The 14,268-nt window shown below is 34.2% G+C and overlaps 1 protein-coding gene across 4 annotated transcripts in view; it reads left to right on the forward strand.

Moving 5' to 3' along the window:
• The window catches only part of ASCC3 (activating signal cointegrator 1 complex subunit 3), a 253,611-nt gene that overhangs the window by 57,971 nt on the left and 181,372 nt on the right, over positions 1 to 14,268 (forward strand). For all 4 annotated transcript variants that reach the window (XM_082276623.1, XM_082276626.1, XM_082276624.1 and 1 more), the window contains exons 9-10: positions 10,013 to 10,213; positions 10,672 to 10,812. In XM_082276623.1, coding sequence (XP_082132749.1) covers positions 10,013 to 10,213; positions 10,672 to 10,812 — 342 coding nt within the window. The remainder of the gene's footprint in view (positions 1 to 10,012; positions 10,214 to 10,671; positions 10,813 to 14,268) is intronic.

Below are 14,268 nucleotides of genomic sequence, written 5' to 3' on the forward strand. Positions count from 1 at the left end.
TTACAGTTTCCATTGACTTCAAAATCACACAATAAATGCTAATGCAGTGAAACTTTTAAACTTTTTGAAGACCAGTTGTTTGAGTCAGCAGAACAATAAGGAGCAAAAACTAATGTAAAGTCTCTTTAAGCAGGAAATAGATTTTGTGTGTGGTTTGTATCTTTTTACAACAAAACAATTTTTCTGAATTTTAATTGGAAAATTGAAATTATCCTACTACTTAATCTTTCAGTTAGAATATTGGAACCAGATGCATCAAATAAGAGTGGAGTTATTTTTAGTTTTTATACTAATAAATAAGTATGTTTTGTATAATAATAGCTTCTTGGGAATTTATGAGGAGAAAAGAACTAAGAAATTTTCATTTGCAGTGAACAAAATATAGAGGAAGATGATTTTATTTAGTCATTCATAGGAATTACTTATCATAAAACGTAATATAATGAAGGAAACTTACTTGCAAATATTCCTTCTTCTCTCCTATGTTCCCTGAATCTGAAAAGAGTGGACATTTTTTCTCTGAGTCATCTGAGACGATGTCAGAGATAATTTTCTGTGTTCTTGATTATACTTCTGCTTGCTTTGCACACGTGTGGACCTTTGTCCTTCTGGACCTCTAAATTTGAGACTGTCTTCCTGCTGTGCATATCCCTTACATGGAGACATTTTGGCATGTTGGCACATGTATCATCTAGGCTAAATAAGAATATGTCTCTCAAATTTCGCATCAATAATTTGACTACTTGAGAATAAAAAAAGATGTTTGCATATTAATAACTACTGTAGCAGCAAAACTGTTGAGACAACTGAGAGGAGACCTCATCAATGTCTATAAGTATCTGAAGGGAGGGTGTCAAGAGGATGGAGCCAGGCTTATCTTAGTGGTGCCAGTCAATAGGACAAGAGGCAACAGGTAGAAATTGATGCACAAGTTCCACCTGAATATCAGGAAGAACTACTTTACTCTCCAGGTGGCTGAGCACTGGAACAGATTATCCTGAGAGGTTGGGGATTGCCCCTTGCTGGAAATATTTGAGAACTATCTGGACACAATCCAGTGCCATGTGCTCTAGGATGGCCCTGCCTGAGCAGGGAGGTTGGCCCAGATGGCCCACTGTGGTCCCTTCCAACGTGACCCATTCTGTGATTCTTTAAAAACAAAATATCTGGTCCAGGTGTAACCTACAGCAGTATGTGGGAAAGCTTTGTTAAATCTGTACTGTTGTTTGCAAGGTAGGAGCTACCTTCTTCATCAGCTTTTCAGGCTTTGTGAATCTGTAGTTTTCAGTGTATTAATTTTCCATTAGTCCTGAAATTATTAATTCCTGAGAATTGCTGAATGCAAATGCCTGGATGCAGTCCTTCAGAAAGTTTTGTGTCTTTATCCTGACCCATACCTCAGTCATTCACATAAGTCTGTGTAGAATGGGAGGGTTAGGACTTTGATCCCTTTTATCTGATATCTTGTCTCTTCCTCATTGTCACTACTTTTGAGGTTTGGCCAAAAACTATCTGCTATTTTCTGTCACTATTCTCTATTTCCACTGAATTTTCCAGTTATCTCCATAGGCTAGTTGGAGTAGCCACATCTTTTTTGAGGTGAATTTATGCCCTCATCAACACAACTTTTTGCTTAGAATTTTTTTTATGTTAGTAGTGACATTCTTTCAAAACTGCAACAAGAATTTGGAAGAAAAAGAATACGTTTCTCTTGATATGATGCAGTTGTTTCAAAATTCTTCCAGTTAGTTCATAAATGGTGATTCATACAAGAATTCAACTTCCAAAAAGTAATTTTTACGTAGTTTCATATCCATATCTCTTTACTTGGGAAAAGTTAGCTGAAACCATTTTATATTGGTTAGAAAAAGGACTCCAGTTTTTATGCTGCATGTTGGTAGCCTAACCTTTTTTTTACATCAATGGCCAGAACGTATGCAGTTGTTTTCTCAATGCCTCATTGTCTTTCCTTATAATTTGTTGGGTTTATTCCTTTGCCTTTCAGTGTCTATATTCTTGAACAACTGGGAAAGGTTTTTCTATATTAACTCTTTGATTGCAGTTGCTTTTGAGTCAGTGTGCATCTAACAGTGATGTTTTTTTCCTCTTAGAGATGCACTGTGTTTTCCCAGGGGAGTAAATTATGAGAGCAGTATGCCATAAACAGAGCTAGGAGTCTCTTTCAGTTGTATTAAAGTATAAGAAATTATGGGAGTGTTCTCTGAATTGGAAAAACTCCAACACAACCTGAAGAATAGACTGTAGCATATAATCATCATCAGTTTCCTCATTGCTCCATCTAGAAAAGTTGGGGAGATAGTGATAGTGGAGATGTAAATAGATAGCAGTCCAGGACATCTAAAATATTTTTTTAAAAATCTGTAGATATTTTGAATGTAGATTTTAAATATTTTTTTTTAATTTGTACAATTTTTTGTTTATCACTCTCCCATAGCTTTAGCTTTGCACAGCATTAAGATATTTTGTAATTTTATGAGAAAGAAAACTTTTTTTTTGTTACATTTAATATGGATGAAATGTGATCAAATTAAACCCAAATCCTTCTATCCTCATAAGATTTTAACTCCTGAGGTTATTAGGAAATGCCACAACTGTTGCCAATTTTCCTTCAGCTGCATTAGTTCAAGGTAATTTCTGTGTGTAATTTACAAATGGCATCAGAAAGCTCCAAGAGGATGCTGTGTTCTGATCTCCATTTCATTGCTATAATCTGGAATAATTCTCTTGACATTGGATACTTTTGAGTTTGCAGCAGTGACACTGAAATCAGAATCTCTCCTGTGTGTCTGTTTGGATGCCAAAACTTATGTACATTTGCTGTAGAAATAGTTGCTTTTATGGAAAAATCTTTCTGAAACACTTTGTTATCCATTTCCTCAAATGAAATCACCAGAGGGTATAATCACTCTGTCTATAATCTTTTGTCACATTGTAACTAGGTTGATGAACACAGCACAGTTCTCCCAGTGAGGGGAGGAGATCCCCCAAGCTTTCAGTTTTTTAACTCAGAGCAATGAAAGCCTTATAGCGCCACAGTGCTGTCCTGTCATTTCCTTCAAACTGATTTGGCATACGTACATGCAGACATCTTTGGATTTAATCTATACATTGAACCCAAGAATATTTCTCAATGTTGTCTTTTTAGTACAAGAATAAGTGGTTGAATAATTCAGAAGTCTGTAGAAAAGGTATGACTGCTGCAGTTTTTTGTATAGTGTCATTCATCAAGAGAATAGTTTATATATACAGTTGGTGACAATGTAACTATAGATTTACAAGGATTTTTGTTGAAATTGCTTCAGGCATGTAAACTCTTAGCTGCCATATATGAAGGTAAATATTTTCCCTAAAACCTCTTGATTTTGAATAGATCTTTCTTCAAGAGAGCAGAAGGCAGGACTGATTACAAACAAACAAACAAACCAAAAAAAAACTAAACAAAACTATGAGCACACAAAACCACAGATGAAGGTTTTTTATTCTTTGACTTATTTTTGGTTTTCACTGGCTCTTTTTTTCAAGGAGGGCCTATGTTTCCATAGTTGGTAGGAGATTGTTATACTCTTAGATTTTGCTGCAATTTGTTTTCAAATGGAACTGTTCTGGACTTCTCTGGATGGACTCTGGATCTTCTTAAGTGAAAGTTTGATTCTTGAACAGCACTCACTGTTATGTCCAGAATTTTGACATTTCTGAGAAATGAGTAATTCAATAAAACTCTCAGTGTTTGGCAAACATGAAGTCTGAAAGGTCTGGAATGTTTAATCATGATTTAGAAGCAGCATTCCAAAAAAACCAAAAACCATAATAATTTTCATAATTTTTGTGCTATGGTAACTTTGAGCAGAGCTGATCCTTTAATATAGAATGAATATATTAATTTTTTTTTCTCTCAGGATACTTTTTTAAATCTAGTGAACTCTGTCAGAATCTAGGAGAATTTTGCAGTATTTGTTTTGAGTTTAAGGTCACTAATATAACTTGAAAGTATGCACATTTCCCTGGTTTCTGATGGCTACTGCTACTTAAATACCTACTGCATTAGCCAGTGAATGTGGTGATAATTTTAAAATAAAAGGCTCTGTGGTTTTCTAAAAGATTATGTTTAATTCCAATTAAGAATATATTCAAAGAAATCTTATATGGGCTGTGATTCTCTGTTCTATAAGACGTCAGAGTATAATTTTACCCTTATGGTTCATTATTTGTCATTTCTAGGAATTCTTCTGACTTTTAAATCTAATTAAAGGACTGGAACATCTTTTGTGTGCGGAGAGTGTGACAGAGGTGGAAAAGAGGAGGCTCGGGGAGTCTGACAAATGTGTATAAATACGTGATGTGAGAATGATTAACAAAGAGGGAGCCAGACTCTCAACAGTGGTGCCCAGTGGCAGCACCAGAGGAGATGGGCACAAATTAAGGCACACGAAATTTCATCTGAACACAGGAGAGTAATTTTTTACTGTGAGGTGGTTAAATACTGGTACACGTTGCTGAGAAAGGTTGTGGAGTCCCCATCCTTGTTGATAGTTGAAACACAACTGCATAGGTGTAAGTGGCCCTGCTTTGAGCAGAGGGGCTGAACTGGATATTTCTAAGTGAGATGATTCTGTGATCTGTGGTTGCTCCTAATAGTGACCTGAATAGCCCATACCATGCAAGCATTGCTTTCAGTTCAGTCCAGTCACTTGTAGCAGGTACAGTGTTGAAATAAGCTGCTGGTTCTCTGGTGCCCTTTGTTATTTGCATCTGTCTAATGTGTTTTACTCCAAGCTTCCTTTATAGCACGTAAGTCTTCAGGTACTACACTCTGAATGAAATATAATTTGTACTTACTTGAAGAAATTGTAATGCTAATTATGGCCCAAAGCCAATCATAAGCTCTATTTGGTTCGCTTGTATAATTTTCGTATCTTTGTGTATGCTACTTGTTCCTGCAAAAATTGTTCCCCTAAGTCCAGTGAATCTCACTGATATGATTTGGTGCTAAATGGAGCAGATCCAAACATCATGCAGTTTTTCTTTTGCGTGTTATGAGCCTTTGCTTAAAATGTATACGCGCACTTTGAAAGACAACGTTTCAGTCTTTGGGGCAGGTAGGAAATTATATTTTCAAATAGTACTCCTAAGATAACATAAAAATAATTTTACCTTTATGCTATTTATGTAGTTATATTTTTATTTATTTCTGTTCCTAAATCTCACAAGCTACCACTTTTTCATGGAAGTAGCAGAATATGAAAAGTATCATCAGGAGAGGGAAGCTGTGGAAGTCCCCAGGTATAACATACATATTTATTTCTGAGTGTACCTTCAGTAACAAAATAGGATTTACGCTGGCACAGAAGTGCTTTAAGTATATAGATGCATAATTAGAAAGCAAGGGGGGACTACTAAATGTTCATAATTTAGAAGGATAATGGGAATGTATTTATTAAAATGTGTATGTGTATATATATACATATAAAAACATATGTTTGTGTGCGTATATGACTGTATATGCATTGATATGTGTTTTAACCAGCAACATTCCAGAGGACAGCAAAGGGGAAAGATGACCTAGAGATTATTTACGTATCAGAACAAGGGACATCAGAGTTTTCGCATCCTGAATTTCATGGTTTTTTTGTAAAAAAGCATGGATTAGTCATACTATTAGCAGTAAGATCAATCATCTCTTTAACTGAAAGTGTAGAACAGCTGACTGCAGAATGGGATTTGTTGCACCTGAGATATATAAGATACTTTGAATAAAATAGTACTACATTAAAATTAAGCTAATGAGTGGGGAAAATGCTGAAAGCTCAACTTTGGCTTAGGGGTGCAATGGATTATCGCTAAGATAAATGGGTAGTAATCTTATTACTTCGTTATAATATGACAGAAGAAGTCATCATTATGGAACATTTCTATAAGGTCTTGGTAATGAATTGCATGACTAAAACTCTGTCTAAAGTGCTGAAGGTCTGTGCTATTTAGAGCAGACACTGCCACTACTGTGTTGCTAAAGCAGTTGTGTTTCTGAGCTGTAGCTTGCCTGCAGACTGAACCGTATGGACTCGTTTATGAATATTACTTTTATGACTTAAACAAATTTGTCCTATTTTTAAATTGCTGTTAGAGCACCAACACACAAATATCTTTCTGATGAAATTTCTGATTTAGAATATCCTGATTAGGTGTAATCTCATTTATTCATAAATGCATTAGTTGCAACAATAAATTCCATGGGAAAGAATTGGAAAGCTTACTGAAGTAAAATCAGGGGGTTTATTCATTCACGTCACAGCTGCTTTGAGTATCATCTGGTTTGTGGAAAGAGTTGCTTCTCAGTGGCTTTTCACATTGATTCATGCTTGTGTAAAAATGGCATCATCTTAGGCTTGAAATCCTGTTAGTTGAGAGTAACACTCAGATTGTATTCTGCTCAAACTGCCTATGGTTTGTGTTGAATTGTAGGGATAAATCAGCTGTAGAATAGAAGGCTAAAAAATGTTTCATCTCATTCATTTTCAGTAAAAAACACTTTCTGCCATCCAGTGGCTGCCAGACCTTTAAGCAAGAAGGGATTTCACTGGTTTATATGAAAGAGTTGATCTGTAGAAGCCTTGGCTGATGTTTATGTGCCAGAGAAAAAAATTGTTTTCCATTTTTAAAATATATAGGTTTTGCAAATCAATTTAGGAAAACACTTTTTTCAAACTGTGGACTTCTGTGCATACTATTGCATTTCTGTATGCTGCCTTACTGTTTTATAAGAGCAAAACTACTGGGTTTGGATTATGCACTGTTTGGAATAAAATGGAATGTAGAGGAAAGATAATATTTTTTCAATTAATGGGCAGTTGGTTGGAAGATATCATAGGATATTTTTTTTTCCTCTGGAGTTACTTTCTCTTGTAGCTTTTAAAATCCTTAATATATTCCTGCAGAGTCAACTTTCAAAGAATATTATTCATTGACTGTTTTGTGATTCTGAATGTTGTATATTGATTTGTGAATGCCGGCTTGAAAATTAATTAGTGTGTTGAATGGAAAACTAGGTTCTGGTTCAGAATACCATTATTTAAAAAAAGTGCTGCTAGTTCTTAACCAGGCTTTTATGGTTTTTCTGTTTTGTGGGGTGTTTGTGTTAATCTTTATTCTGCTCTTAATATTCCTGTTTCAATAGGCTTAGCATCTTTCCAGAAAACAAGCCAAAGCTAATTTTTCTAACTTGCTAGACTTGTTCCTCTGTTTTTTCTAGAACATTTGTTTGTTTATCGCTACTTACCAAGTCAGTGTTAATCCATGGTGTTACTATTTTCCAATAGGAAAGGAGACAGGAAATTATTTTTGTTTTTCTAAATATGTATTTAATTTTGCTTACAATTGCGTTTCCTTTGGCTGTAGTATATATCATTTCTACCAAATGTAAAGGAAAAAGATGTTTTATACTTCACACTTAGAGTTGGAGCTGGAACAGCATATTCTTACAAGCAGTAGTTTAAGATAACTTAAGGACATATTTAAGGGTGTTAATAATCACACAGCTGTATGGTGACCTGTATGTGTAAATCAACACATATCCAATTGTGTGACTGTGGAAAATTCCTGACATCCGTTTCTGAAGATACTTAGGCTGGACTTCATTTAGACAGCAATGTTCCTGCTTTTGTTTAAAAACTGCTTCTTTAAATAATACACATATTGTGTAATGTAGTGTTTTATTAGTAATCACCAGTTGTACTTGTGAGTTTCTCTCTGTAGATCCTTTGTTATAAACACTGTGAATGGTGTTTATCAGTGTGAACTTTATGCAGTGTTTATAACACCTTCTAAAAGCATCTTGATGGAATGGGAGGGAAAAGGAAAAATATACCAATTACAAAGATCTGTCAAGAAATTTCAAAATGAAGTAACAGGCAAATTAGAAACCTAAAATGACTAAGGAGGTCATACAAATAGCTGATTGAACCCTGATAGCAGCAGGTTCAATCAACAGGTCTCCAGGAAAACCATTAATACTTGATATGAGTCTCATTGATGAAGATGAAATGAATTTTGAAGACAACACACTATTTTGTACATTATGTGTACAAAACACGGTACAAAACAAATAAGCTTTCGTCCTGCAGTGTTGCAAGCAGAATAAACTGTGCAAGAACAGTAACAGTGAAAACTCTTGTAATCCTGAAATTCAGCCACTAAAAAATTGAAGGAACTTGGTGAAAGGTGCATTTATTACTTGCATTAGATACTTTTTTTTCCTTCACCAAAGACAACAGTTTTAAATAGAAATTTGGATATATCTGAGATTTGTAAATCCTATAAATACAAATGCAATTCATGATTTGAGTAGTACTTGCTTTTTTGGTGTGGCACAGGAAGTTTTCAACCTAAAAGCTTTCCTAAGACAAAGGTACTGTTAAACTGAAAAGGGAGTTTTTCAAAAAGAAATAGTGTGTTGATTGCATGGCATTTCATTGACTTCTATATCAATGAATGTTGTTTTTTCATGTTCAAAGTCATCTAAAATAAAACTGCAGTTGGTTAGTCATTAAGTACATCATTCCTATAGATTTAAGAGTAGAGAATTTTCATTTATTGTGAAAATGTTCTATTAATCTGAATTTGTAATTTGTGTCCGTAGCCCCTCACGAGGCTACTACAAGAAAGCTGCAGCACAATGATAGACTTAGTGTTGTTTGTTGCAAAATTAAGTGAATTATTTGATGTAAATAGCTGATGAAGCCCTCATTCCTAAGCTTGAATTACTTGAGTTAGTAATAAATTGAGTCCTGCTCAAATAATTTGCTTAGTATTGGAAAGAATTGGAAAGACTTTGTGGCATTGGAGAGTTTTTACCATAGAAAATAAATGTAAATTAATTAAAGCACCCAGAATAATGGAAAAGGAGATCTTCAGAAGATGCTTTGAGGCCTGTTCTTTACTATACTTTTGCTGTTTCCTACAAGTAAAGTAAAAATTATAATCTTCAAATATATCAGTAAGATGCTTTTCATTCTTTGTAGTAGAAACATTGCAGAAAATTAAATCTGTAGAAAGAAAATAATTACGTATTCTGCAGTCTATTTTAAACATCTGTAAAAAATAACTAAGAAAAAGTAAGTTTATTAAAAATTAATTTTATATTTTAAGGGCTGTTCTTCATTTGCAAAGGTTTTACAATCTTCAAATGCAGCAATTGCCACTGTCTGTGTACCGTGGTTCTTTCCTGGTAAAAATACAATTTTTCAGAGAGACAAGAGGAGCAAAGTATTACTGTAATTGATGATTTGTACTTTATAAGATTTAAACATGCATTAAACTATAATAAGCATTATTTCCTGTATTAACTATAAAATTTATTTTTTTAAAACATTCTCTAAGTTTGTTTTGGACTACACATGCAAGTGTTATGTTCCTTTTGGTGGCTGCAGCTTGTTGTAAATATTGTTGGAGAAAGGTCTGAACATGAACAATTGCAAGATGGAGATTTTCTCAGAAGCAAGAGAAGGTTTTTACTGAATTTGTGTCTGTGTTTGCTAAATCAACTTTACTGAGTTTCGTTGTATTGCTGCCTCATCTGCCAATAGAGTAGTCATAGTTTGTTGTCTTAGAGATGTGTATTGTTCTTTTCTTATTAATGCTGTTTTTACTGATGTTTAGTTACTAATAGGTTAATATTTTACTGCATATTAGTTTTGATCACGCTCTTGAGTAAAAAAAAATTTAGTGGTGAAATAGTATGAGGCTAAAGATTTTGATTTATTTTAGCGGATGTTATCCTGCTATAATTTGTTTTCTTTATTGATTCGCTGTCTGAGGGCTGGGTAGAAGTGGTAGCCTCAGAATAAAAAAACTTGGAATAATAAAAATACTATGACAAGTATCCAAAGGTTTGTTTCCATGAGTTGTTTTTCTTATGATTAATATATGTATAGATACACAGACACATATACAAACATCTATGAAAAGTTCAAGATATGTATGTTGTTTGTTTTAACAGATTGGACAACTTGCTTTTAAAGGCATGAAAAGACTAAACCGAATCCAGTCTATAGTTTTCGAGACAGCCTACAACACAAATGAGAACATGCTGATCTGTGCCCCCACTGGAGCTGGGAAGACTAACATTGCCATGCTGACAATCCTTCACGAAATTCGCCAGCATGTCCAGCATGGTGTTATCAAAAAGGATGAGTTCAAGGTAGGAGTTTAATGAACCAAATAACAGCTTTTTAACTTGTAAGGTAAAATCCATTATATGTTATACATGGAATATGAAATCAGGAAGTTCTCAAGGATGTTAGACTTTTCCAAGTTAAAGATAAGGCTAGTTTTGATTTACTTCATTATTGTTAAAGCTATTCTTACTTGTGTTCTAAAAATCTTATTATGTGAATAAAAAGCTATGAAATGCATTTAGCTTTCATGCAGAACCAATTTTCAAAGCGATGAGGCTGTATAAACAAAATCCATTGTCCTTTAAACAGCTGCACACTTATCCAACAAAGATAACTACTTTTCATATATCACTATTAAGATTTTTCACTGTAAGTGCCTGGTATCATATTTCACAATAAATTGTGATTTGTAATGGTTGCCATGAAACAAACGACGTTGTGGGGTTTGCTCATTTATCAAGTGAGTGTTGTTTTGGTGCAGATTGTGTATGTTGCTCCTATGAAAGCTTTGGCAGCCGAAATGACAAATTACTTCAGCAAGCGTCTGGAACCACTCGGCATTACTGTGAAAGAGTTGACTGGTGATATGCAACTGTCAAAAGGCGAAATTCTGCGAACACAGGTATGCTCAATCTTTTAAAATACTGTTCTGTGTGTGTATTTGTACCTTTTCATAGGTACACTGCTCTTCAAGCTCCTTGTAACAGTATTGGTGAAGCAGTTGAAACGTTATGACATCTGTAATTACAGTGGTTATGTACACTGATACAAATTCAGAATTCTTCAGTAAAAACCATCTTTGAAAAGTTGAAAGTTTGGTCTGCAAATGGTAAGTTCCAAATAAATCCGAAATGCTGTAACAACATTGTTGCAAATACATCAAAATAATATTTGCCTTCTTTTTCATTTAAAAAAACCAAACAAAAACTATGTTCCTTTTAATGGCTGATCTTACTTTTCCTCATTTGTCCTTAAAAAATATAAGACATCACTAGGCTAAACATTTGACCATTCATAGAAATGAATAAAATTTGTGGGTTTAGCCTCTTTAATAGGATTGCATAAATGGGGATTATTTTGTTTTAGCAGACACTTTTTGTCATATTAATTTCAGGCAAATGCTGTTTGTGTCAGTGAAATACCATTTTTCCAAACTCTGAAGATGCTTTTCTACTTGTTCTTGCGTACAGTTCCATATGATTGCCCTTTCCCCTTCTGCCTGGTCCTAGAAACAAAAAAAAGACCTGGTTGTGTTATCAATATGAAGATTTATAATTGTAACTTGTAGTAATTTTTGGTTCAGATGAGTGATATTTTGGCAATCTTAGCTTTGAGATATTTAACATTTTTATGGTGAGTGGAGAGAAAATGCGTCACATGACAAGAAAATATGTCAGTATGTAATTAATAATTAGGAGGACCACTGCAGTAGTAATCCAGTATGAAGTTGTGAATAGCAATTAGAAGATGTATATACATACATGTTTATGCATACAGTCACAATACTGTGGTAACCAATATCAATGAGTGACAGTAAAATCACTGGTACTTTATCAGAGTGACTTTGCAACACCATCTACCTAAAATCTAAGTTTACAAAATAAAAAAACTTTTTGATAGGAACTTTTAGTAATTGAAATTATTTACATACACCAAATTACCATTTTAAATTGCTTCCTGTTTTCACAGTACTTTTCAGCTAGGGCGCATAATCAAGTAGATCATGGTTTTCATAGCGAGAGATAATGTGTAATCACTGCTGAAACTGATAGTGACAGTAGGAAAATGCTCTGAATGTAAGGACAAAGCTGGATGAACATAATGAATGTAGAATGGAAAAGTGCTATTTACTCTTGCTCTTCTAGTTAGCAGTATAATTCCTAAAATCTCAGCTCATTATTAGTACTCTGCTTACATCCAGTAAAAAAGTAAGGAAACAAAAGAAACAAAAATATTTCAGGCTTTATTTAAAAAGTTATATGTGAAATAGTTTACAAAGCTGAAGTCTAATTACCTACTAATGGGAACTTATTAGTATATGCAGAGTATTGACTTAGAGGAACATAGTAACTTGAGTGTAAGAAGACTCTGCTTCACCGTGCTCTTTTATTTTAGTCCAAAATGCCACTACTAGCATAATTCTTCATTTTTTTTGTGGGGAAGAGGCTAAAGTGGATTTATGTATAAAAATCAAGAAGAAATAAAAAAGGGAGGATGTGGGTAAAATCTTTTTGTTCTTCCTGCCACGGACTTGTCTCATTGCTTTGAAATTAGCTTTTTATTGTCAGAAACTTACCTTCAAGGGATTTCTACAGTTTCCTATGTATATCATAGCACAGAAACACTAATCTGAGGTGTATTTGGAGTTTCTAAACCTTTGGGGAGAGTGGAGGTGGAATACAAGTGGTGTCCAGAAGAGGAAAAATTTGTATTTGTGACCCAAAATTCAGTTCCTATATTTTCAAAGAAAGTACACTTAAAGTGTTGATTAATTCTAAGTTTTGCTTTTGCTCAGTTTTGTGTCTTTGCTCTTCAAAACATGGGGAAGGTTAAAGGGAAAAAAATATAAAGGCCAAAAATTCTGGGACAGTGGAATAATTTTTTGTTTTCTCTTTTTTGTTATAGCTAGTCAGTCTTACGATTAATCAGGATTGTAGAAAGTGAGGATGAGAGATGATGCCAATCCAAGAGTTACCAGTGTAATTGCTGCTACTCTTCTTGCAGATTCTGGAGCCCAGCAGTGTGTAATGTTTTATTGTTGCATAACAAAGTGCACAGCAAATATGTAGCCTTACTATAAACTGAGGAAAGAGCACTTGCTTGTGCTGGATCTTGCCTATTTCTCTGTACATATATTGTTTTCTATGGAAACTCATGAGCTTTCTTTGCTCAACTAGGCACTTAAAACCACTTCATCCAAGCAGGTTTCTTTTACCATTTTTTACCCTATATTAAATTGATTCTTGCTTCAAAGCTTCATTTTACTTGTCAGCCTCTCTAATGCATACATTTCTCAGACAGGAATACTCTGATAGGTGTTGCTGCTTTATTTATAATTTCAGATTTGCTTTGCCAGTCGTTGCTCTGTTTTCTAGCCTTTAGTAGTAGTAGTAGCAACAAAGTACCTTTGTTTAGCAGAAAATCAGTTTTTCCTGTAAGAATTAATGCTACAGCTGGTAGATGCATGCACACAATTTATACACATAGGGACAATATATATCATATGGGGAATAAAAGGCAGAGTACGATCATCAGCTGAAGTAGATGCCGGTATTTCAGGTTGGATCACTGTTTCAAAAGATCTCAGCTGGTACTTCTGGGCAACTGAAGGCCTGATATCTCCTGTGACAGTTGTCTTCTGCCTGTTTTCTGAGCAATTGTATGTTCACCATCTTTATTTTTGTCCTCAGGTGAATCAAATCAGTCACAATGAAAGATGTAAAAATAAGGCGATTGTCAGGTATTAGTTAGAAGTAGCACTTCAGTGACATTCCTGATAATTTTCTGCGTCCTTTCCATCCTGTTTGCTTCATCCTTCATACTTTGCCTGTGTATATTTAAAGATGTGTATTTTGTAAGTTATTACATGTAGCTGTTGTGCTTATCCTGATGAGGAAAAATTGCTTTATCTGACAAATTGGTAACTGTCTTCCTGCTCAGGAATGCACCTTAATATACAGTGGGAGCTACCTCTATTACTTTTCCTGCAAATATTTTTAAAGGATATAAATGCTAGCCACAAAAAGGTAACAAGGAATTTAAATTTTCATTCCCTTAATGGTGGAATAAAATATTTTAAATATTTTTGAAAGATATTCCAACTAAAAAGGTCTATAGCACATTTTTTTCAGCAATAACTCTCTCTGTGCTTTCCATGCTGTCATTTATAGTCATCCAGAAGGTAGCCATGTTTCCATGTTTCTTGTTGCTCCACACCTTTATGGTATTATACCTGATATGATTTTACTTCCATGTTATTACTGAATATTCATTAACATTACTGTGGTTCCAACAACCTTCATAAGCTTTTAAAATAAGATATTTCTGATTTTAGCAATAATGAAATTGCCTTAAAAAG

This window comes from Coloeus monedula (assembly GCF_965178545.1).
Source record: "Coloeus monedula genome assembly, chromosome: 2".
Taxonomy (NCBI): Eukaryota; Metazoa; Chordata; class Aves; order Passeriformes; family Corvidae; genus Coloeus; species Coloeus monedula.